This window comes from Apus apus, chromosome 2 (genome assembly GCF_020740795.1).
Source record: "Apus apus isolate bApuApu2 chromosome 2, bApuApu2.pri.cur, whole genome shotgun sequence".
NCBI classification, from domain to species: Eukaryota; Metazoa; Chordata; class Aves; order Apodiformes; family Apodidae; genus Apus; species Apus apus.
This window is the reverse complement of record NC_067283.1, coordinates 80187578-80214268: the sequence shown is the minus strand read 5'-3', so window position 1 is coordinate 80214268 and position 26691 is coordinate 80187578. Positions and strand designations below refer to the sequence as shown.

At 40.9% G+C, this 26691-nt stretch overlaps 1 protein-coding gene across 2 annotated transcripts in view; it reads right to left on the bottom strand.

The window, feature by feature from the left end:
• The window catches only part of ANKH (ANKH inorganic pyrophosphate transport regulator), a 109230-nt gene that overhangs the window by 17495 nt on the left and 65044 nt on the right, over positions 1-26691 (bottom strand). For both annotated transcript variants that reach the window (XM_051609503.1, XM_051609504.1), the window contains exons 3-8: positions 24977-25095; positions 24187-24270; positions 21514-21684; positions 20770-20904; positions 17651-17743; positions 13785-13880 (exon numbers count right to left, since the gene is read on the bottom strand). In XM_051609503.1, the coding sequence (XP_051465463.1) occupies positions 13785-13880; positions 17651-17743; positions 20770-20904; positions 21514-21684; positions 24187-24270; positions 24977-25095 (698 nt within the window). The remainder of the gene's footprint in view (positions 1-13784; positions 13881-17650; positions 17744-20769; positions 20905-21513; positions 21685-24186; positions 24271-24976; positions 25096-26691) is intronic.

Genomic DNA, 26691 nt, shown 5'->3' with positions numbered 1-26691 from the left:
CCATTCAGCACAGCTGTACTAGATCAGATCAAAGCCCCAGTTAGACTAGTCCTGTCTCCCTGCTAAAGGTCACTGAGGGTTGCCTAAGGAAGGAGCACAAAGAGCAGGGCAAGTGCAGATTAAGAGATACCCTTCCCCAGCTGCATGGTTTGAGCTGCTGGCAGTTTTGGCTTCAGGAGTTCATAAACTGCACTGCATCTTCATCCCATGCAGCACTATGCTATGCATACAATGTATGTAACATTAGTGATTTTTTTTCCAATCCTGTTGTGAATTTAAAAAAAAGGGCAGCAAAGATGACTGAGGGACTGGAGCACCTCCCCTATGAGGAAAGGCTGAGAGAGCTGGGACTCTTTAGCCTGGAAAAGAGAAGGCTGAGGGGAGACCTTATTAATGCCTGTAAGTATCTAAAGGGTGGGTACAAGAAGGATGGAGCCAGACTCTTTTCAGTAGTTCCTACTGACAGGACAAGGGGCAACAGGCACAAGCTGGAACACAGGAAATTCCATCTAAACATGGTGATCCTACTCTAGCAAGGGAGTCGGACTGGATGATCTCTAGAGGTCCCTTCCAGCTCTGACAATTCTGTGATTACATGAAAAACCCTCTCACTTGTGGCTTTAGACACTCTCCGTAAGTAGGTGCATTTAATTTCATGTGGAACCTTGCTATTCTCAGCTAGCAAATTCAGTGTTTAGGCAAATTAAAAGTTGACACATCAAAAACCTCCGCTGTTGAGAAGCCTGAGAGAATGCACCAAATCTTTGTTGCCGTGGGTAAAGTATCAAGCTTCTAGTGCTCAGTTTAACTTCTCTTTTATCTCTTTACTTAAGTATACACCATGCATTTCACTTTCACAAATAATTGTGAGGAGAGACTGTGAGATTTTGTTTCAGATGTCATATATATGAGTTTGAATACTGGTAGTTCTTGAAAACTAACTACTTCTTTTCACAGGCCCTGAATCTCCTGGAAGCCACTTGCATTTATTCTGGTTGCTGACAGGGATTACTAAACCTCAGAGACCCATTACATAATGTATTATAATACATTGTGCTAACAAAGGCTATTGTCATGTGTATACTAATCTGCAGGGTGCCAGATTGATGTGCTTTTTGGCATTTATCGAAAGCTGCCTGTTTTGTGGGATGTTCATTGATAAATGTAAGGCACAAAAGAGTATTCCTGAGAGCTATGAACAACAGTGCAGCATTTCTAGACTTCCGTGCAGTTTCCAGTTAGAAGAAACACTGTTTGATGACGAAGACGCTACATGTCTCTATGTTCTTCAGAAAGAAGCTATGGGATTCAAAATGGATGTTTTTAAAAATAGGTTAGACATGTACCAGCCTGGAATACAGGATTTTACCATGGGGAAAGTTACCATTAACCTGTTAAAGGTTCATCTGTGATGAAATGCAATTATATTTTCCTCCTGAAAAATAACTCTTATCAGGTGTTTCCTATAATTTGTTGAACTTGCCATATTTGCAGAAGTATGGTTGCCCAAGAAAGGTGTTTTACCCTCAAAATATTGTACTGTATATGTATTGAGGATTGCATATTGAATAATTTAATACATGCTTTGTTCATGATCTCTCAATTCCCATTTATGCTATGTGGGGCCCCGTAAGGGCAGAGCAAATCTATTTTACACCTTATTACACATCTCAGCTTTGAATTGCACCTCACATTTTTGGGATAGTATCAGTTAAGTTGATTAATTCTATTAATATAGAAGAATGTAAGTCATATGGTTTTGCCTTTTGAAGACTGCACTAAACAAATCAAAAAGTAGTCTGAGTCTCATGTGGTCTGATCTCCTGATTTGCCAAACATCGCCACAGCCTCCCTTCTCATGTAGATAGAACTGTGGAAGTTCTGTTTCCTTTTAGAGCTTGCATCACACTTAAAAGGTGAGCCGATCTCGCAGATATGTTTGTAAGTCAAAATAATATCTTGTTCTAACTTGCGTCATCATGAAAAACTGCATTTGACTCCTGTTAGTTAGTGCTATTCCTATGGCTAAGCTAAATCCATACCTTCATTGACCTTGAGTATTTAGTTCTCTACATGACTGTAGGCTTCTCACTCAAAAACTTACTCTAGCATCTTAATGTTAAAGGAAACTGCAGTTCTGTATTTTTATGAAGAAGGAAAGTAACAACTGTTTTGAACTGGTATCTACTAGAACTATAAAATATGTATTATTTGCACCCCTTTACACTCTACAGTTGGAGTGTGTTTCTGTGTTGAACATAACTGTGCAATAGAATACAAATTTGTAATGACTCCTGAAGCACTCATTCCACTATGCAGTCTCTCAAGTAGTTGAACAACATGCTAAATGCTCAACAGTGTTCTTACAAAGGAAGGAGATCCACCTACTTATCAACAAAGGATTTTGTGCGTTATTGTGGACCAAGAAATAAAAAAGTCTAGATTTTATCAAAAAGAAATTACTCCCTGTTGATAGGAAATCCCATTGAGTTTAACAAAAAAAATCAAGTGAAAAACATGTTGCCTGCAAAGGATTTTTTTCCTTGTTTGTTTGGGGTTTTTTAAGCACACTGCTATAAACAATCATAAAGTTCTTTGGAAGCTGTGGAGGAATTTCTGGGTGTGGTATGACACTAGAGGCCAGCATTTCTGGCTTGTTATGGTAGCTTGCTGCATACAACAGCCTGCCAGCATCAGAATGGGCCTACAGAACCTATGCTAGCTCTGCTGTAAATCATGTCAGCAAGTGCTCTTTCAGCCACCCCAGTTGGAGGAGTTTGTGAAATACAGCTTTTAACACACATATACACACACACACATTCACACACAAATGAAAAAATCAATGAGCCTAAACTGAGACAGTGAAAGTTCCTGCAGACTAATGCTCTGTTAGGATATAGCACTATGATGTGCTTACATGCCCTGTAATTCTGAACCAAGAAGAAAGTGGGTCCTTTTCTTGTGTGGGAAATGTAAGGTCATCAAGACCAGACTGGCTAAAGCCCCAGGGAACCTGCCCTGACCTCACAGCTGACCCTGCTCTGAGCCAGAAACTGGACCTGATAAACTCCTGAGGCTCTTTGAACCTGAACAATCCTGTGATACTGAAGCAAAAAGCCCTGGGTCTGTGTGCAGTAAAAATGTTAGTTGTATTTGAAAGTGGTTTATCATAATGCTGATGACTGGAATCACAAGGACATTCTCTTACAGCAATTATCCCTCAGGCGCATGCAAGTCAGTGTAGATTTCTATGAACTTTGTGTAATGCAAAAGGTGGTGTAAAGCTGAAAACAGCAGTCATAAAATTTGTCAAGCAGCAGAGACAGAAAAAGAAAACAGAACCTGCCTGCAGGAAGAGTTCCTAACTTCACATCTTCTCCTGAAATAATTGATTTCTACAGATCTAAGTCTCCCCCCACCCTCCTCAGCTTTTCTTATAGTTCAGAGTGACAGAGCACGACATTCTTCAGAAAGTAAGTTCAACAGCTGCACAATACACAGATTCTGATAGTATTAACATGATGCCACATCTGCTTTGCCCCCAGTTGCTGCTGAAAATACTGAGTTGGCATTTTTCAGGCTGGGTTTGGGTCACTGGATTGTTTAAGACAGAGATTATTTCTCCCTGTTCAATTATATCACTTCATTTTTTCCAGGAAGAAGAATATTTTATTGGTTACAACCTCACTTTAAAAATCTTGAATAAACCAAAGCTGGCAGATTCCTAGGCTCTCTTTGAAAACAGTTTAATTCACTACTTCTGAGTTTTCTGCAACTCTTGCTGCTTCCTATCACGATTTCAGAGTTTGAGCAGAAATATGCTGCAGTGGCAATTTTTATCTCTTCCTTTTCTGTTTGCTCCAGCCACTCTTGCAGAATAGACCCTTTGTGTGAAACCTGAACAATCATGAAGGAGACATCAGTCTCCACCTCACTGGAGCAAACAGAAATCCTTTGTTCTGGGACAACGGCTCAGTGCAGTACCACGGATGGGGCAAGGCGCTCAAAAGGATTCTATAAAGGCAGCTTCTGGTGGTCCAGCATCCTCCTGAGCAGGCAGGAATGCTTCCACTCATGTCTGAAATAATCTTTACTGAAGCGGGAACTAAACCTAACCTTGAAAAGGTTAAAAGCTTCTCAAGTGATTGTCTGCCAATATGTTATTTTCCAATTTTTATTGTTGTGCCAGCAGCCTGAAGACAAAAAAACCCCACATCTGGGAGTTTCGAGATGGGCAAAATCAAAACAGTGAGAACAAGCTCATCCATTGGACAGGTGATATTATTCTAAAAGCTGTCCTTGGCATCCATATAGTGTATGACAGTAAAGTCAAAAGAATGTGGATTTAGTCTTAGAAGTTGATGCTGTTTTTAAAAATGTGAATATCCTAGATAGGCCTTGTGAAATATCCTTAGAACAATGAGGCTGTGATGAAGCCATTGATGAAATAGGATTGGGGAGTGTAGGGGAAATCTGTTCCTCATTTTTTATTTCCTTTCTTTGTATACTCATGAGAGGCAATGAAAATGAACTCAGTCAACCAGGGAATTCCAGATATTGGCACTATGGTCAACTGGGGTCATGTCCTCTGACAGGGACCAGTTTCTTGCCATGACATTTCTTCCTGTGGATTTTACTGTCTCTCAGTCCTATTATCCCATGACTCTAATGAAGCCCAGTTGTAGCCTTTAATAATAAAGCAATGCAGAGATGTAAAATAAAGACAGCGAATAACAGATCAGAAAAAATTAGTGAAACTGCAACACAAACCCAGTGGCTTCTGTAATGTCTTAAACCTTTGGCTGATTTTTGATCTGTGACAATGAGTGTCACAGGTGTATATGGTGGTAGCAAAATATGGTTTCTATGCATGTTTTCCTTGGGAAGAAAACTACACAGAAGGCTAAAGAATGCTCTACAGCACTTCTGTTTGTACTGTTCCTTAAAGCCAATTGCTAGCCATGACTGAGCTCTTTGTTACTAAAAGGTGTTCCTGAAAGCAAGCAACATATACCAGGAGTGGAGGGATACACTGCAGTAGCTGCACTGAGTCTGAATCTTTTCAGCACTACACAGGGGGAATTAATTATTCTCACAATCAGAAAAGAGATATTCAGGGAAAATCTCCTGTTGAGTTGAGGAGAGCTGTAAACATAATCTTGGACAGTGGTGGATGAACTACTGCTTTAATCTGGATGAATTGGACAGTGTACTATAAAGTACAATTGCTTTAAATTTAGTGGAATGGGAATGAGGTTAGACAGCATAAATTCTAGTATTCCTGTATTTTGTTGGCACCTGACAGTCTAATAGCGATTTCACAGTAGTACTGGTAACTGATCTTATTTTTTTTAGGATAGGGGAAAAACTTACTAATTTTTTGTGAAAATATGTTCACATATACCGCTCGTGGCAAGTTCTATTTTGAAATGCTTCTTTGCACTCCCTCTGGCTACAGTGAAGCTGTCTAAGGCATCTAAAAATTAAAGCTAAGGTCCTGTCAAGTCCTGAATCCGATTTACTGTCTCTCAGCCTTGAAATAAGACCTTTCAGGTGTTTGGTCTCCAAAGAAGAAAACAAAGCAAAGCACACCATACTTTTGTAGGTATTGCAACTTGCTAAGTGCATTCACAGTGACTAAATATCAGCCTGTGTGGGACTCCAGAAACTGACCAGCTGACACACAGAAGAGATGCCTACTGCAAGAAACTGCCATGCAATTATATCATACTATGGAAACTCTTCTTCTGCCTTCAAAGGGTTTAATCAATAAAACAGGAACATGTTCCTTTCTGTTTCTGAATATGCAAGCCTAATTTGTACTACCCTGAAGAAAAGCGAAGGATGCCTAGTAGGACAGCAGTCAGATGTGCTGCAAAGAGTTATTTCACTTCTGACCTTTACCAACAGTTACTTTATGTCTCATTGTTTTGCAGAACAATTTAGCTGAAAACAGCAAACACATCCATGTCTTATGTATGTAAGAGCTTTACTCACAATAGTTTTTCATGTGGAAAATGAACTTAGAGGTAAATGAAGAAAGTGGTATGGCTCATTTATTAAAATAGAGATTGGAAATTTTAGATCAATGAAAAGAGATGAAAACTGGATAGTCTTTGGTGACTCTCATGGGAAAAATTAGCTGCAGGACTGACAGCTGAGAAATAACAAGATATGTCAAGTTCAACTGGAAGTAAAACAAAGATTGAGTAAAAAATGTGTGGTAGATGCACAGCAGCAGAGTGGGAATATGTCAATAAACCAATGCTATTTCAATTATATACTGAGTTGGCACGACTATTCTGTCTTCACTTATGTGGGCTCCAATTTTTATCTGCCGGTGCCTACATTTCACTGGCAGGTGAAGCCCTGCTGATTAATAGGACAAGAGAGTCAGCAAATGGTGTGCACTTGGCACTTGGCAGTTCCCAGTCCAGCATAACCGGACCTATAGCAGAGCACAAAAGCTGGGCATCTGGATTTGCCTTTGAAACAGATGAGGCTTCTCGGCCTGAGTGAAACACAGCTGCTTCTTTTCCACAGTGGCTGCCTCTAGCTCTTACAGAATTAAGAAGTAAGCAGAAAGCAGCTACTCCTGAGTCTTGTATTCTGTACTTCTTTCATATAGGGAATTCTGCCTGCTACACTGGCTTTCTGGTCTTGATCTTGATCTTCTTATCTCCCAGGTGCTTGATTATTAATTATAGAATATAACCAAGTAGATGATGACTGGAGATTAGGCAGATACTGGGATGTCTTGCTGTAAACTGTCACCAAAAGGGACCAAGATTTTTCTACTCCTCCCTTCAGGCTGAAACAGAATTATCCCATCACAGGGACCCAGCAAAAGAAACCCTGTAACTCAGGACTCCTCTCTGCTGTTTTAAGACTGTTATGGGATCCCTCTAGTGAATCTTACAAGATTCAGCAGTCTGTCCCACTTTTCTGCTCACAGTTGAGGGGAAATAAGAGATCAACATGCAAACGTGAAATGCTGCAGCTTAAAAGTTCCGTTCATTATTATATAATATAAAAAAAAACCCACTTATAATTATATATAACCACACTCCACGTATTACATACTTATCAGATACATATTTACAATTGCATACTCTCTACATTAGTATATAAGATGAATATAACTGTTAACTGATGATAGCTTATGCTGCTGTGCTACAAGATGTAAACACTAGAGCTGACACAATGCCTGTGTGTTGCTCTTCCTGAGGACCTGATCACTTCCAGCCAATGAAAGAAACAGACAGTTGCCAATAGCAACTCCTTAAATTACAGATGCTCATAAGCAGGAGCCCTTAGAAATCAAGATGTGGTTTTTTTCTCTTGTCAAAAGAATAATTTCAGATATGAATCTAAAAATTGCATTATATTTACACGAAGTGTAGTATTTTATTATATAATATAAAAATGGCCTTACATATATCTCTATAATAGATAACAATATCTTAATTGTTAGAAAGACATTAAAGCTATAACTGGACTCCTCAATTATGGACAAACCTGTAAAGCAGGTGACATTCTGACATGTATTGACAGACACATATTCAATTCTCAGGCTCAAACATTTAAGTCAGTAAACTGGCCAGCTGTTTGCTTCAAAGTACATTAAATTTAAACTCTCACTGAGATGTATATCTAGTGTAGATTACCTGGCATTTAAATTTGGTTGCCACAACACAACAGATGCATAATAATTTGTTCAGCTTAAGTGCTTGAGCCTTTACTTTAGTTGAAACTTCATGGCAATTTTTAATTTATTTTTTTTAAACAAGGATTTACAGTTTTTACTTGTTTGCCTGTGGTTTTCAACAAGTACATCTGGAATTTGTAAGCTTTGCATAAGCCACACACACACGAGTGTAGATGTGAAAGCTTTCCTTCCACTCTGTATTTCACTGTCCTTTTGGAATAGAAGGAATGAAAAATCATAGGGCAAACTTGAACATCTGGATTTTAAGTGGTGCCTGCTCATTAAATATAAGATAGCATTTTACACAATTACCTCTCCCCTTATCAGTCTATTTATTAATGAAAAATGCTGCTTTTCCCATTTCTCTGTACCACGTCCATTTAAGAAAAAAAGCAAAGAAGCACTGGAATTCTTTTTCATAATAGCACTGCTGTTATTATACTTAAAGCTGGAAAAAGCTTTGAGCTGTTTCTAATAGAACACATGTTAAACCTGAGGAGTCCTGGGCAGCTTTGCTGCTGTACATTCACTTGGTGACAGTCAGATGAACATGGTGTGGTGCACACAGCATGTCGCCCTTGGCACCTTGAGCCTGTCTTACTGCTAAGAGAAAACCTGTTGTAATATATAGAGCACTCAAGAATATGAAGATACAACTAGCCATGTGTCTTGCCAACACTTTAGTTAACATGAACCATGCAGCTAACAGGAGCTGGTGTTTGGAAATGTGAGCTCTGTCGTCTTTCCCAGCTGAGGCTGCTTGATGAGGAAGCTCAACTAAATTGCATATTTCACTAATTACTGTTCTAAGAACCGATTACTCCTTCCCTGGTACAAACAAAAAAGTAGGTACATATGATTCTGGGTCATTTTTAATGATGGCAAGCTAAGGAGCTTTCACAGTGGTCTCTGAGGAATCGCTTTCTTTGATCAGCATCTTGTATGCTCTGCATGCAGTGATCTTCCTTCAGCCACACAGAGCTGGCCTTGCTTTTACCCCAATGGCAGCAACTTAAACAAGGGTGCTTGCAGCTCTTGTTAAGTAAGACAATCACTTGCCTTCCAAGCCGATGCTGAGACATGCACAGATGCCACCATTCCTACTCCCCTCAGAGAGTTAAATGTCCCATTTCCTCTAGCACTGCTTGCACATGGTGGCCTTCTTTCAGCTCAGGGCATGCAACTTGACCAACTTGCACAGGGATTGCACACAGACGTGTGTGTGAGGGCAGGGCTGTGGCCACCACACGGAGTGGGCAGCAGCAGGTGCAGTGAAGGAGCTTATGTCCCTCCCAAAGGGGCCCTCTGCTCATCACTTTCATATAGCAGGCACTAATGAACATGAAATCAGCCTGGAAAGCCTTACAGCTCAGAAGCAGATGACCAAACACTAATCGTGGCTGCTAGCAGCTAACATTAGCCAGGGAAAAGAATCTTAGCTGATTGCAGCTTCTGTGTCATTGTGGAAGGCTTAAGGAAGAGCTCAACTGGGAAACAGGGAGAGAATTTAAAAAAAAAAAAAAAAAAAGAGGAAGAAAAAGAATGGTAGTTTGGCAGTAGCTCTGCTCTTCAGGCTGCCTAGAAAAAAATCCCTGAATATTACACTGTGGTGTCTGAGCTCAAAGACACTGCTGCTATTCTGAGAAAAACCCGTGCTGAAGAGCAGCCTATTTGCTGTTACTCCTGCTGAGCAAGGCAGGGTTCCCTGGAGTAGCTCAATCCTTGCACAGCCTGCCCCTCCACACACAGCTCACAAGCAAGAGAATGCTTGCCCTGACACAGCAAACCTTTGCTGCAGTGGAGAAAGGCAGTAATTTAGCACCTGGACAAATTCTTTTGGGATTTCTGCACTGTATGGAGGCTGATGCATCCCTTAACCAAAGGTATGTGTGCTATAAATGCACCTTTTTCTTTCCCAGAAGTCTGTGTCTTCACATAGTTTACAACTGTGCAAAGACCACAGGGCTGGCTTGTACGGTCATAGGAACAAGTCTATCATTGAACCAAAGTGTTTAGTTCTTCGACAGCCTTATCTAGCAATGGCAGCAAGAATGGCATTTGGAGCAGGATCTCTACTTATATGTAGAAAGCAGCATTTTGGTCAAAATGCCTAATGGCAATGAAGTAACAAATAATGGCCAGCAGCATTATGCACACTCTTTAAGCTGAGCGTAAATTACTAGCATGCCTTATTTTCTAAAATCAGAACTAGTCCAGTCCCTTAAGTGTATGGGAAAAACTCTTCAGCTGAGTCCCTACCTCTGGTATATACATTCTACATTAAGTTACATAGCCACAAAATAGTGCTGTTGAAAGGAGTCATCACTTAGAACCGAAACCACATCAATATGACTAATCACATCAGCCCTCTTCCATACTGAGAGTCTAACGGCCTCTGTTTACAGCCTGTAAATAAAACTTATCTAAACTTTTTTCACTAAGTAATACAACTAATCCCCATTTTTTGAAGAAGCAGCTTTGATACCTGCCTGCTGCTTCAAAGCTATGAGTACTTATATCTTCATGTACTTATATAGTACATGATATGTATTTATGTATGATACATGTATTTATATACTATAGTACTTATATACTATATACTTATATGATAAGTATTTATATACCATAGTACTTATAGCTTATATGAGTACTTACATAGCTTCAAAGCTATGACAGTACTTATGATGGCACTCAGCAGAACACATTTGCATGCTGTCCAGTCAGCATGGGAATGCTCAAGTGCAGCCTTTCAGATCCCACGGAGATTTAAAAAAACCCCTGAAGTTCTGTTTCTTAACAGAACTATGCTGCTGCTTTTTTTTTTTTTTTTTTTTCCCCCTATTCTGACAAAATGCTGCTTTTGTCAACGAGGGTGAAAAAGTGTTTCTGTTGTAGTAGGCTCACAGTACTTCTTGTGCAGTCATGACTGGTCTGTGGAACGAGGCAAGACATTTTCTTCCAACTCTGTGAAACAGCATATGACTGGGAGGTATCCCAGGGTTTTACACTAGAAGGATACTTTCCTGCATAGTTGCTGCTCATATTAAAAATTTCACTTATTTTTTCCAGTGGTAAATGAACTTGCTTTATCTTCCCATCTTCTGGAATTCTTCTATATATCATCTCCAGGAGAACAGACTCATATGAGGTCTAAGTATTTGTCTTCTTTTGATATCTTGGCCAGTCTAAGTGCCTATTTTCCACTTTCCCTCTGATCTTCAAGAACAAGATGTTAACAACAGCGACACCACTAGTCTAACTGCCATTTGCTGCAGTAGAGCCCCTCCAGAAAAACCTAGCAGTCACTGATGGCCACAGGAGCTCAGACAGAGTGACCATCTGACCTGGCTGCAACAGAAGCAAATCTGAAGTCCAGCTCCTTAGAATCCATGGCACATGATAACTTGAGTCATCCCAATGTCTACTGAGCTTGTGTGCTGAACCATGGGCAGGCTCAGGCTCTTGAACCAAATGGAGTCTTTACAGCTCATGTGTCTATTTTCTTCTCTGTCTGTTGACAAGCCATCCTAAGAATCTGTCACTGGTAGGCAAAAATAGAAACATGACAGGAAAAGCTATGGACCTCAAAAGTGTTTCTGGAATTTCAGTGTGGACAAATCTCTCATGATGAGCTTATGAAAGAACTGCCCTTGAAAGTACGGTGGAGAGCTTTTTGAAAAAAATGTTACCAAAAAATCTATTGGAGTAACTAAAAATTACTCTACAGAGGATGGTGCTGGTAAAGCAAGAAGCTCATGATCTCTCAGAACTTGAGTAAGCTGATAAAAGCCCAGAAGGGTTAAAACAGTTCAGAGGAAGCTTCGAGTTTGAAATAGCATTCTCAGAACAACTGATAAAGAGGAATACTTTCCCCGTCATGGGTCTCCAACAACACTGACAGACTTCAAGGCAGGCTCCAGCTGTAAAGAATATAAGCTTGGCCTGGCACAGGACACAAGAGAAAACCTCAAGGTGTGTGACAGAAGATAACACGAGAGGCACGGAGAGTCTCCAGACAATGGCCAATTCAGTGCAGGCACATGTCTGTCTCTATTACTTGGTGTAGAAAATACAAGTTAGAGACATAGCTGTTGGTCTCCAAACACATGAAAAGAGAGTTCAAGATTAAGCTAGGAAATTAATAGACAAAGAGATGCCACATTGGCTCAGGCAATTCTGTCTTTCATGGTGGCCAGTTGTAACTGTCTAGGGGAAAAGTACAGGAAATAAAAGAGCAGAAAATTTCTCCTAACTCAGCTATGGATGGATTGAATCCCCTAATTTTCAACCATGAAATAAGATAAAGAGCACTGTATCTCACTTTCCCAGGTTGTGATCAGGGGTTGGGGGTGGCTTCAAATACTTCTGGTTTGTGTACTGTAAAGTTTTCTTTGATGTAAATTAGTTTTCCTTCATGCATAGGCCATGTGCAACTCAGTCAAAAAGGCTCTACACTTAAATGAAGGGGACAGATAAATTATGTCAGCCCTGCATTACTCAACAGTAAATTTGTGGGGAGAAGAGAGTTACAAAGCAGCCAGCTACCCCATGCAATGTATGCAATGCTGAGGCTAAAGAGAAAACCGTCCTGGGGTATGAACCAATTCAATTTTAGGACTCTGAGCATTGTCTCCTAAACCAATTGCAGCATTTTCCACTTACTTTTTCTAATATGAAGAAGGATTTTTTCTGTGAGAAACTAATTTCCTAGGTTCTCCTTGGCTTTTGTCTTGCTAGTGCAGGTATTGAGGAGTGGAGCTGTTATGGCCTTGAGGGGACTCCCAGCCCTGACTGTCCCTGCCTAGGGACCAGTCCCCCTAGAAGCTGCCCCCACCTGCCCACTGCAGCCCCCCAGGGCAATCAGCCCCTGCCCCAGGAATGCTGCAGCAGGGCCAGTCTCCAGCTCCCCACAGCCTTGCCTGGCCATGGGCCCCACCGAGTTGGGCCCACCCCAGGGGTCCAAGTTCTGTCCTGGCTTCTGCTTGTCCCCTGGGAGGTGCCTGATGCCCAGGGCTGCAGCCCTTCTGGTGCCCCCCAGCTGCCCTGCTCCTGGCTGGGGGGTGTGGGAGGCACTGGCTGCTGGGCCCCACCATGGCTGACCCTGGTGGTCCTGGCACCTGGCAGTGCCCTGACAGGAGCCAGCCCAGAACTTAGGAAACTGTGTATGAGTCACAAAGCTACTAATGTCTGTCACAGGTTGTTAGTGCAAATCCACCTGCAGTGGGAAGAAGATGGCGTGACCTCCAAGCACTCCAAATACTAACATAAGCCCATCCTATGTAGAAACAGGAAGCTGCATTTACCTCGGTCATCTGCTCCATTATTTGCTATGATCCCCACCACCTGCATGAGTTTTCTCCCACAACTTCCTGTCTGTTGCTGAAAAGACTTGTGCAGAAGCAGTTTCCTTGGGGAAGATGCACTGTACTTACGTGTGCAGGCTGGTAATTTTGTAGGCTCATCAAAATTTCTCCCCTATGCAAAATGTGAGTCCTTTGCAATGCTTCCCAGAACAGACAAGGCTTTAGATCCTTTTGTCAGCCCCATCTCTGAGATTGCCTCTTTTAGTTCATTTTGAGAGTAAACAAAACCAACACGCATGACAGTACCCTGAGCTTGGAAGACCAGTGCCAGGCAGAAGGGAACAGCTACAGCAGTTCCGACACTTTTGAGCCCTTCCCACCATTCACAGCAGATGAAGGATGCTGAGGAGAGGCTGCCATCCCATTGCACAAGTCAAATGCAGTTTTTCATTTACCTGATGTGCTAGTTACCAAAAGTTTTTTCATTAAAATAATAAGAGAAAAATAAGAAAATCAGGTATCTGATACCTCCTTGCATGTGGAGGCTGACTTGAAAAGTAGTGAGAATTAAATAAAATAACTCCAGTCCTTAAACCTGAGTGAATGATGGTTCATATTCTTAGTACTCCACTCTCTGCTCCAGATAAAAGCAACAGAGCTTTATAAGAAACGACAACTCACCTTTCTTGAACTGCTAGCATTTTATGCATTAGGTAGAGGAGATAATTTTCTGGTTTAGTTGAAAGCCAGAGAGCTGAACAAAGGTTTCTTACCGTTAAGGACAATGCCATGCAAACAAAAGTAAACTTCTTGATATGTGTTGCTGTGACAGTGCTGTTGGTGTTCACCAATTTATTGCTGGGGTTATTCTAGGGTAAGAAAAAGAGATAACAAGCATTAGCTTGGCTCCAGAATACTGGGAGGCTGACAGCACCAGGGTCATGTGTTCGACTCAACTGTCTGTGCCTGTGCATGTCTGTCTTTGCTTGTTTGCTTTTAACCTAGAGCTTTCCGAGCACTTTGTACCACCACAGAGTATTTTCCACTTACACTGACAGCAACTGCTCCCATGGTCTCTGAGGGCTGAGTAATCTCCCTGCTTTTCTAAGGACTAAGTCCTATTTAACAAATTAAGTGTTGAAAAAGGGTGGTAACTCTTTCTAAGGCAACTCCATGTGATTTTTTTTTTCCTCAGTTTAAAGTCTGTAGCATGTTTTCACAGGAAAAATACAATTCCATTCCTTCTTATCACAGAGTGGTACCGAATCCATATGCCAATGCAAGCACCATTACTGATCCAATTAGACAAGTAAGTAATATAAACAAAGCTCCTGGAACAGCTGGCTCTGTTAATGCAGTTTAATGAACAGAACATAATTAGGACTATTAGGATGTTCCACCCTGAACATGGGATCTGTACTCACATGGCAGGGAACTTTTATTTAAAACAACAACAAAAGCTCTCTTCCAAATGTCTAATATAGCAAATGAAGCTGAAGATTTGAAATTGCCCTTGGGTAACACATAAAACCAAACTAAATGATCTGTGAAAGAAGAGGATGGGATATCTAAGGCAAGGTACTGTTAGAAGCCCTGTAGCAATAGGCTTTTGGGTCACCTATTGCACTTGCCCTGGCATTGCTTGACATACACAAGTATGTACTCACACCTGAGATGTTTTACCATGAGATGTAGTACTACATTTATTCATCCTTAGTGTAACTCAGGTAGAATAGCTATCTGTCACATGGTCAGCCTCCTTTACTGAAGTTACTCGTAAGAGAAATAGGAACTTACACAAACATGTCTTGGGAGTGGAACAACCCAACATGAGCTGTGTGAAGGGTACACCGTTTCACACACATTCAAGAAGCTGATGGAATTTTGCAATTTAAAGCTTTTTGTGTGATCAGTGCAGTGACGGTGCCTGGACAGCCCCATGCTCCTGCCCAAACAGCAGCTTGGAAGTTTGGAGTCATGAAGATGCATGTAGGTAACTTTACCATGACAGGTCTCCAGAAACAAAACGCCTCTGTTCTTTTTAAGCAGGAAGCTACTCCCATACCTCCCCTTTTTGTGAACAGATAACAGAAACTTCCTGTAAAGGTCTATTCTTGTTTCCTGTGTTTCTGAAGAAATACTGTGTTACTGTCAGTTTTTATGTATGTGAGTACAGGCCTTTCCTAGATTGCCCACCAGTGTTCAAATGAACTCTGCTATATGGCTCAACTTTCTAACAAGGCTAAAATAACAGAGAAGAAGGAAAGCACACCCAAATCCAGCCATCCAAAAGGACTTCAAAGAAAAAGCGCTCTTACTTGTTCCTACCTTGCTGTTGCTGACTCTGCCTTTGTTCTACTCTGCCCTCTGCTCTAACTCTTGACCACATATGCTTTATTTCTATCTCTTGCACACTGTCTAGTTTTTGGCTCAAAACACTATGCAGATTATGGAGCAAAAAGAGTATCCATTCCCATCTATTAATCAGATGAATAGTGTTCACAAGCCCTCTCACAGTTGGTGTTGTTGCTCTGAATCAGTTGGCACAGTCCATAAAAAATAATGGTGTTATCACTGTATAAAACAGCAATCAGAGCACAGAACTAGGATATGCCCGTTTTCTTCAGCAAATCAGTAGTAACCCTTAAGCTGAGTCTAACATGAGGTTGCTCTGGACACAGAGTGGCATAAAAGACTGAAGAAGGACTGTGCACCCTTCTTGCAAGTATAACTACCTCCCTGTGAAGTCAAGAATCTGACTTCTCTGGTACAGCCACTGATGAGATATACTATCTGAATCTCAAATCCCATCAGCCAGTTACAGCAATGTAGTGTGCTTCTGATGTCCACAAGCATCACCAGCTTCCTGAAAATCACAATGGAGGCTTTACAGACTGTGGAAATAAAAAAGTGGTTGTCTGGACTCTTCTGAGAAAGCCTTAGCTTAAGGAGACAAAGCTTCTGAAAGTCATGGTGACACACAAATGACATGTGACCAAGGGTAAAGCAATTCTCACAGCAGTTGAAAAAAACAACACTGTAAGTCTCTGGTTTGGTATTTATTGCCTGAAAGAAGCTGTGGAGGCATTTGAACACATGGTTGTCAGGACAAGATACACTTTATACTGCTGCTACCTCACTTAGCACATTTTATGCCAGATTGCTCTTAAAACATGCAATTAAAAATCCCTATTATGTACTTCTTTAGCAATTAAAGTATACCTATCTGTGCCTTACCCTAGCTTTTTCTTCCTCATATTTGTTCCACAAGAACTCTACAGGAAGCTTTTAAACTGAAATAAACAAACAGACAAATCATGGTCTAATCCTGCTACCACTAAAGTTGTCAGCAAATCTTCCACTTGGATTTAGGGATCTTACTTGCTATTAATGTTTCTTGGCTATAGTGCATTTGATTGTAGCTCAGAGAAGATGAGGTTAGCAGCCCCCGTGTTTCCTGTTCCAAACCATTGTTATCTTGCAGTTTATTGGGTTTGCATCTACAGTTCTTTTTCAGTAGCATGACCTCTGAGGAAGTCTGCATGTTGTCTTTTCTCTGATGGGTTGATTTAGCTGTACACAAGCAGGTTAGGAAGTTATGACTGATTTGCCTGCTCTTTGTTTTGTTTTTAAATACTCCTTGGAAACATGCAGGATCGTATCAAATGGGGCTTGCTTCAGTTCAGTACGTCCCTGAGCAAGCAACAAAATTTTTCATCAGTCTTTGGAACCAGAAAGTTCAGTTACTAATTGGTTAAAAAAGGGAAGGACGGGGACCTGGTATTTAAGATAGGATGTCACAGGACATGACTGTTCTTCACGCAACAGATGGGCTAGTGAGTACCAGTTCTACAACTGAGCAAAAAAAGAGTCTAAACAAGATTAATTTTGGTAATAAATTTACTCTGTGCTCAGTTCCAGAAGCAGTCCTTGCATTCTTACGTAATTACATGATTTGCCAAAAAAAATCTTCATAGACTTGGTCAGCTAAGTCAGTACTATTAAAGTAACATGTTATCTACGTTACTGTCAGTCTATAAAATAACCTTTGCCAAATATTAACATAAATGAATGAATCCAAACCCATCTGAGAGATACTGAAGAATCTAGAGAAAGAGACATGAGCTTGCTCACTCACTGCTGGACACGTTGTGCGAAAACACTTAGTTAAGTAGCTACATCACGGTTAGTATGCAAGGGCTTGCATTAATCCTTAAAAATACAGCACATATCTATTAAAAAAGTAGCTTAATACTTTGTAACGCAAAGCTAAGGTTAAAATCATAAAACAAACAACAGCTTGAAGCCATGAAAACCAAATTTATTTTAACTAGGATTTTAAGAAAACCTTATCAGTGGGACAAGGAACAATAGGTATCAAAAGAAAAAGTAAAGGGAAGCAAAACAATAGATGGCCATGAATGCAGCCCTATTTAATCTTTGGTTGGTTTACTTTTTAATCTGCTGCATTTGATTATGGAGCCATGTACTAACTTTTTTCATATTTGTTTGGCAGAAATTCTTCTGGCATTACTAAAGCCATTCATAAATTAAGATGTTGTAACCGAGAAAAAGAGGAGGCCCATGGATGTGAAACCACATGAGAGGTATTTATTACACCTCTAACGTGGGCACTCACCTTGTCAAAAGCAGGGTATACTGCTCTGATCTCTGTCAGCCAGCCATAAGGCATGTGTCCCACAGGATACGTAGCTGTCAGAATCGCCACCGCCTATGAAAAGAGACAAGGAAACATGAATTTCAAATCATTGAACAGGACAATTAAATTAACATAGAGTGCCATTTACCACCAATCACCACATGGACCTTAACGCAATGAGGTATCAGGCAGGTGACTGGAAGCTCTTTGTTTCAGAAGAATGGCAAAGTGGCCATCGTTTGGCCCAGCATTTTAAGCTTAGGGAATCACATAATTGTTTAGGTTGGAAAAGTTCTTTAAAATGATCAAGTTCAACTGTTAACCTAGCACTGCCAAGTTCACCACTAAACCATGTCCCTAAGCACTGCATCTCTTTCATGTCATGAAGCTGTATCACTCAACTTTGTTGTTTCATCATTCTGATTCTCTGTCACAGCAGTTAACCTGAGCTGGTGTGTCCCCCACAGCTAGCTGAATACCTCCCTCCCACATTGCTCCTGAGTGATTTTACCTATGGACACCCAAGCAGCTGAAAGCCTTACAGGTCACAGTAGCTTTGTATCATATTTCATAATCTTAATCTATACACATTTTACTTGGTTATTTGTAAGTGAAACAGCTCCAAGACAGACAGACTACAAAAGAGTAGGCCTCAGTGGCTGACGCCCTTTGGACATCAAAATCTGGGGCAGGAGGCACTTGGGAGACAAATGCTTTCCCCACTTCAGTGTTAATCAATGAAAACCAGACAAAAATAATTCCAGATGACCATTTTATATCATGAGAGACAACTCGCTGCCTGCAATTTAAAAGTAGGTGCTTTTGCACTTCACAAGTACAGTCCAAGTGGTACATCAAAGACATAAAAAACCTTTATATAGTCATGTGTGAAAGATTTGACTGATACTTCTAAGGAGGAAGTCCAAATACATGTACTTCGTGTCCTTCATGTAGGAAAGGTGTTTAAGGAGCCTTTCCTGCATCTTCCTGGAAATGTACTGTCAGCCCAAGTCTGCTAGACCTCAGACCTGAAACGTGCATATATTCTGACAACTGCCGGCCTCTCTTAATTCTAGAAATCAAAGTGTTTGACTGCCTTTTGTTTGCAGGTTCAGATCCATTACAATTAACCTAAATTCAGATTAATTTTTAATCTGCAATGACAGTGTTAAAAAAGACGTTTTTTTAAGTACTGCTTTCTCTGTTTTGCTCCTAAACTTTTGATGTATATTTTCTTGGTTATGTCACTGCATTTTCCTGTTATAAACGTAACTGCTGTTGTTGCTTGGTTAAAGATCTATGCAAATATAGAACCATGTAACAAGCTATTTTTTCCCTGTGCTGTTTAAGAAGAGAGACTGAAAGCAGTCATATTCACAGAGAGGAAGAGATTCTTCCCTGCTAATCTTGCAGCTTTAATAATGATTATCATAATTTGAAAAATTGGTTCAAGAAAACAAATTGGAATTTTAAGACAGTACCCTTTTAAATTGCAATTTTCTTCCTCATTATTCTATTTTTAGCTGAATTTCCATATACGTCAGAACTAACTGGGTTAAATAAAATAAGGAATATAAAAGATATTTTGCTTATTTTCATGGTGCAGTCCAACAAGACTGTAAAGACACAGTAAGCATTCTAGGAAACAATGCTTCACCACCACACTTTGTATGGTATCCACTTTGATTAAATTACTGAAATTTTCAGCGGTGATTTTTCTTCCAGTATTTTTCCCCAGTTGGTAGGATCCCAAAATACATGCATGAAAGCTTTCCTAAATGTCTAGAACAGAAGTATTTGACAGGTGAAAAAATCCCCCTGTCAAATCCAACACCAAAAAAGCTACTGCAGTCATCACGATGCTGGCAGTCCAAACAGAAGCAGTGGGAGTTCGCCAATGCAAGTGGACTTGCTGTCCTCATGCATGTGCTACTCCCTAGGCCTTCACAGAAAAAAGCTTCATCCACCTCACTGCTTTGGTTGGGAGATCTATAGCAGACTCCCACAGCGGTATCAGCTTTATTGGCCCTTAACCTAATCCAAACACTCTCAACCTCATAATGACTCCACTTGATTTCCAAGGTTTCATAGCATTCTCTGACATACAGGGCCACTCCAGCCCCTCTCCTTCCCTTTCTATCCCTCCTGAAGAGCTTGTAGCCATCGATTGTGGCACTCCAGTTGTGTGATGCATCCCACCATGTTTCTGTGATAGCCTATGTCATCGTTTTCCTGGCGTATCATGGCTTCAAGCTCCCCCTGTTTGTTGCTCAATACTGTGTGCATTGGTATAGATGCACTTCAGATGAGCTAATGATTCCAACACCTTTTTTCCGCTGTGGACTCCATTTCCTACCAGACCCTTTAGTACCTTACAGCTTTGCTTTTCCTATAGAAAAAATACATGAGGGATTTGCTAATGCTACATGGATACAGACATCCTCCCACCGAAGTGGCAGCAAAGGTCCCTCAGACTTCTTAAGAGAACAGGTCAGCCTATGGTGAGCACTGAGCTCCACATTACAGTAAGAAATCCAGCTCCCATCAGCTGTAGGGATGTACTGGAGGAATCTGAAATTCCTCAAGAGAAACAGGGCATTTTTTATATCCCAACCAGGAGATAGATTTTTTTTAATGTGCTTCCCATACATCTCAACCCTTTTCTTTGTGATGCCCTGACAGTTAACAGTTATTTCACATCAGTTGCACAGCCATAGATACACATGACAGGGAACAGCAGAACATGGGACTCCTGATGACCATCCTAAAATCTCTGGGATATAAATGCTCCAGAGCATATACACCTATATGTGGAGCACGAAAACTTGGGACGCAGGAACTGTCAAGTGAAAAAAATTCTATTGGTCTTGAGAGTGAGGTTCCACTAGGCCTTGTAGAAAAGCTCATGGCAAGAGTCCAGGCAGTACTAAATAGAAAGGTACTTAGGCCACTTTTTTTGTTCGTTTGTTGTGGGTTTTTTTGTGTGTGTGTGTGGTTTTTTTGTTGTTTTTTTTTGCCAGCACAGCTTAGAAGGAAAACAAAGAGGCAACTCTATGTAAATGATCATTTGCAGTAAAGAGGAGCACTGACTTTCTTACCTCTGTGGCTGCAGAACTGCCACCTAGGTCCCGGGAGACAAAAAGGTTGACAATGGGCCTACTTATTCGCTGAGTTGCCAAAATTAATGCCAAAGGCCACCAGAAACTCAGCATCTTCCTTATTGTAGCCTCTCCCTGCAACACATAGAGAAAATATATTAAAATAAAAGTGGTTTTAGGAAATAGCATGCAGAACTGAACTAAAAGCACAGAGAAAGGATTTTTGCTTTTCCCATCCATTGTCAGTTTGGTACATTCATCTCAGTAGTTTTCAGTATGAAGAACCAAAAATATTTTCACTCATGGTAGTAATACTGATTCAAAAGAAGCTATGTCATGGGTCTCAATAATTAACATGTATGATATCTATCTGCATAATTTGTTCTGGCTACCAGGCAAAGATATGTGAAAAATAGTATGACATTTGAGGGAAAAGAGGAATTTTGAGGTCTTCTTCCCTGAGAAATAAGATGTTCACTTACTTCAAGCTGTGCTGTCTTACAGCTCAGTACAGACCTTAGCACAGAGGTGCTCAGTAGACAGCACACCCATAGCACAGGAAGCATTGCCTCATGTGCACTGTTGCTGGAATAGCTTCTATGATGTCTTTTAAAATGAAAATGTTTTTTCCTGTAGGATGGAGAGAGGAAGCTCTTCATGCACAGTGGTTTAATACAGTATTGTAACACAAAAAGTAAGTTTAAAATTATTTAATCTGAAAAAGTGCCAGGTACTAAGACATACCCCCATTTCAGGACCACTTCTGTCAGGAATGGCGTCATGTATGTTCCTGTAATACCCGAGGCATAACGTGGTGCATCGGACAAGTGCTCCCATGTATAAGGACAAGATGGGTATCAAGAGCGGCTCCCTGCACTCCAAGTGACTGTGAAGCAAAATGGCTACAAAAACAACCTGCAGGGCAAACAAATCAATGATCAGTAATTAGTCTCTGTGTTTCTTTAACGCAAACAGGTCTCCTGTCTGACTCCAAGCTGGTCTATCTGAATCAGTTACCACATGTGACCATAGTCTGAGTGACTTTGAGCTTGTAACGTTTGAAATTTTAGTCAGGCCCCCTTTGGTCATACAAATGAGAAGAGCAAGAGTTAACATCACACAGAAGCTCTATTAAGCAGTACTTGAAAGTATGGGCAGGTGTCAGACTAGGAGACATAAACAGGAGAAGGAAAGTCTGGCAAGGTCTGGCAGCAAGCATGTGGCTGAGTATCACCCTTCCCAGGAGAACGTGCTATTCTGATATACACTGAGACTGGAGACATGCTTCTAGGGTCAGCTTCTAAGTCCCAACAGTTTTGGTTTCTTTTTTTGGGGGGCAGGAAGGGACAGTGGCAATTAAAAAGCCAGATGTTTTAAAGTATCCACTTTAGCATTTAGAAGCAGGAAGTCTTACGTCACCCTAATTTTCTACTTTTTTTTGAGTGAAATTTCAGCATTTCATCATTCTCTCTTCAGCTATCCAAGTGCCACATTGATGTAATTGAAATGGAAACTTTTGGGCTAACGAATAGCTCATAATTCAGTCTCCTAAGATTAAATTCTCAATCTGTAAAATGCAAAGGAATTCAATTGTATGGTATCATTCTCTTTGTTAAGCACAGAGCTGATGGTGTGGCTGTTAAATTCCATATCACTCCTGGAAAGCCAACTGTATTTGTTACTGTGAACCACAAAATCAGGAACAATCCTGCTGGGACATCCTGGCATTCAAGTGAGTTGCAAGAAATACAAACCACATTGTCCAGGGATAGGTTCTCTCCTTCATTGTTACAAGTCCAAGAAATACTTGAGAAAAAACACACTGTGCAGATTTTTTATTAGGAGGCTACACTGTTCATGAAGGTTTGCAAAATTGCTCTTCTGAACCCTACAAAAAAATTGTTTTTCAGCAAACAGTAGCAAAGTCAGTCACAAAAAGTATGTATATGAAGTGACCCAAGGAGAATTAGCTACTGCTTGAGTGCCTATTGCTTGTGTAGGGAGCAGATACAGGTGTAGGGAGTTTCAGGGTATGGAGGGTCACAACTTTTTGTCTTCCAGATTTGCTCTTGCTCTGTGCAATATTTTGTTGAGAGAAGATGACAGGTGTGTTATTCCTCCCAGCCCTGGCACCGCACTCTCCAACCACTGTAGAAAGGGCATGTGTACCACGGCCAAAATAAGATTTTGTTTCTGTATTTAGCTGTGTATGACCTGACATGCATCTATGGTCAGTGAACTTTGTAGGTCACATCAGAACAAGAGCAGATCCTGAGGGTTAAGGTCATTTACAGTAATTGGTGTTATCTTCAGGGATTTAGTGCAGTACTGTAGAGGGGCAGACCTGCCAAACATAGAATAGCAGCTGACTGAATGGTTCAACCTGGTGTATAGTTTGGTCATATTTAGTGGGAGGAAAATGCTATGGAAAATTGAACAAAGTGCTGCTGACTTCATATTTCCTTTCATGTTGTACTGTTATTATCCTCCTTCTTACCCAGGCATTAAACCATTCAACTGGTAAGGGGGCAGCACAGCAACTATTTTGCAGGTGCTGGGACTCTATTTCATACTATTTTTATATATGCTTTAAATAGAGGGCTGTATATTGATTCTCAAATGCTACAACACTGGCCATCTGCAATGGGTATGAATGCTTTTTTTAAAGTGCATCTAGTGCAAGGCAACAGGGTATTTAACAGCTCTCTCACAAATGAAAGTTCAAACAACATTTGGTCTCTGCATCACCCAAGGGTTATCACCAGAGATCCCTTTTGTTACAGTTCTTAGCCTTCAGCTTTTGGGCCAGGAACAAGAACTGTGCCATACTGCCACTCAGAAGATGGCTTACACTACAGCATTTCACTGGATTAGACAGCACGTGCAAAACTGACAGGTGATCTGGTGAATCAAGCCTTCACTTCCCCACCAACAAGCCCCACTCAGGATTTCACAGCAACTGTGCAAAATACGGGGGAGAATGCACAGGGTGGAGAAAGGTTCCTTTCAAAGCACTCCATCAGCCTCAAGATTGGTAGCAGTCATGGGTCTCTTTGCCTGACCTTTCTTTTTCCCAGATATACACGTGTATATATAGTTTCTTTCTCAACCATGCTGCAGCAGGGTTGTGGAGATGCTGGAAGGCATGACCCTAGGCCAAACCATCCTGGTTCCCTTCTCCTGACATTGCTTTGGAACTGACTTGATCCACTCAAGTGAGACTAGCCTAAACCACAACTATCAGTAAACAGCATCCACACAATGGGGAAACAGCCAGAGAACAGCACACGAGACTACTTATTCTAGTGTGTTATCCACAGTGGAGAGTGAAGACAATCTGTGCAAAAGAGTCTCTGTTTAAGAAAGCATCTAGATCTTAACACAATGGAAACAGTGACTGCTGTGAGGAGTCATTACCTGAGCTATGACATCGGAGATGGAGGCACATCCCACTAGGAAACTGTACTTGTGTTTCAGTAGAATCCCAGCATGGGTCCATGCCTGAAAAAAGGCAAGAGAAGAGTTTGGAGGGAAGTGTTTTATCATGTAAGTGAATGATTTCAGGTCCCAGAATGCTGTTCCCTGGTTGTTACATTGTACACACACAACTTCTAAAGCTCTTTTAGACCAGCAGTACCTGATGTGAACCTGTTAAGCCAGTAATGCAGGGAAAGCATTACTGTATTCAGCTCCTTGTTGCCAGGGCTGAAAGGAAGAATGGAAATAAGTTTACAGACCGTATAGAAATTTCTGAGCAGATCTAATAAGAAACTGCCCCTTCTTCATAAAATAGATGCTGTACAGGATGGATTATAATACTAAATAATCCAAGGGAAAAAATGTTTCCTGTCATCCACCAGTTGGATGCACCTCTGAAGCGTAATAATCATTGCTTCACTGAGTTATACCGAGTTCTATCTGGAAAAGAAAACTTAATGATCCAAGTTCAATGCAGCTGAGGGTTTTTTTTATTTTTCATGATCTCTGGATGTTCAAAGACCACCCAGATGCTTTTTTCCAGGTAGCTGGAAATGATGTGTCTAGGTGTATGCAGAGCTACTCCCTGCAAAGGACACACTTTCCTTCTGCACACCTCCCGTTTCCCATCAGGTAATGGACTTTGCAAACTAAGGTTATAAAAAACCCCAACACCCAGATCCCCAAACCCCATTCATATTAAAAATCAATTCCGAATCAAGACACTCACCATGGCATCCATAAAAGGGAAGGCAGCAAGATAAAGGAAGGCCCTCCGAGTTTTACTTCCCACTGATTCATCCACATGGTGCAGCTTATTAATAATATAATACCCCAAATCGCTATATGCTGTAGAGACACAAGAACAGGAATTAATAAAAAAGGTTACGTACGGACCCTGGGTGAGATACTCAGGAGTACCTGAAAGACTGATGCCTAGGAGCTCAAACACGTATCCACTTAGCAAACAGCTGCAGGGGTTTCAGCCTCACCAGCTGCTGTTTATAACTAAGGAGTATTCTCATGGTTCTTTTTCAAGTAATCTTTGGCAGAGTAGTGATAACAAATGGCTGAGCTGGGAGATGGGTACAATAAGTGCCACATCTGTTTGCTAAATGAACACACTGGTACTCCAGAAAATCTACAGCTCTCTCACTGACTCAAGGCTCTTTGTTAAAAAAGTTGTTTTCACCAGGCATTGTATATTTTATGGGATGTAGTACCTTGTAAATCCTGAAACCATCTATTGTCACCGCATTCTCATGACAATACCTGTAAATCTGCCCAAAGCTCTAAAAAGATACTAACAATTGCAAAGACATGCAACAAATCACACTCATTATGTCTCCCCCTTACTCCTAATGACCACCTCTGCTGAGACCTGTCCGGGCACTGCGTGGTTCACTGTAGTCTCTGAGCAGCCTCGAACAGCTTTAGTTTTTTTTCTTATCTAGAGCTGGCATCTCAAGAGCCACAAGTCAGAAATGGGCATCACTAAAAATCAGGGGTTGTCATTTCTGATTGCTAGTGTGCTATTTTGCTGTCCTGTTTCAACCCAAAATGAGAATTTTCTGTCTTTGGCAACTTGTTTCTTGCCAGGTCTCTCTTCCCAAGGTGCTGAGTCGAAGACAGCACCAACACAGGGACTCACCACACGCCTCTCTAAAGAACTGCATGCGTTTCTGTTAGTACTCATGTTATACAGCTGTTTTAATAATCCCAGAGTACTCCCCGTGAGCAGGAATAACAGGCAGCTAGCTGTGACTGGAGTATCTGAAATATGAGGACTCATCTAATATGCAAATAGCATAATAATAATCCAAATAGTTTTTATCCTTCTGTAAACTCTGTTCTAGACCTGCATATGATGTAGTTTTTTCTGTACATTTGTAATAGCTGTTAAAAGAATGATAAGGTGGTAAAAGACAAGTAATGTCAGAATTACTTGAGCCCAGGGCACTCAGTTCTCTTCCACTTGCATCTTTTCTAAGACAATGATTTTAAGTGTGAACAACTATCTGACTTTCCATTTGTAACAACTCTATTACCTTCAGGCAGGGTATTTCAGGAAAATTAACCTTTTAATGCATGGTAAAAAAGGGGGTATGACAGCATTGGGAAAAGGCACAAGACTCATGCCAGACAGCCCAAAAGATGGTAAAATGTTTTTAAATCCCCCTTTTCTTATGCTGGTCCCTATCTATATGTCTTTAATCTGAACAATGACTCCTTAGACTCACAGTCTCTCAGTTTACCCACTAATCCCCAAGTTGCTTAGCTATCCTCCTGAGGCACTCCCAGTCTTGTCTCCTTTTGAATGGGATTAGGAAAAATCTTTACAACAGGATTCTAACATCACCTGAGTCCAGAGAGGTCAATTTAGTTCTTTTAGATGTTCATGTGTTTGTTGCAGTCCAGTCTCACATCAAATACAGCCTCTTTTTT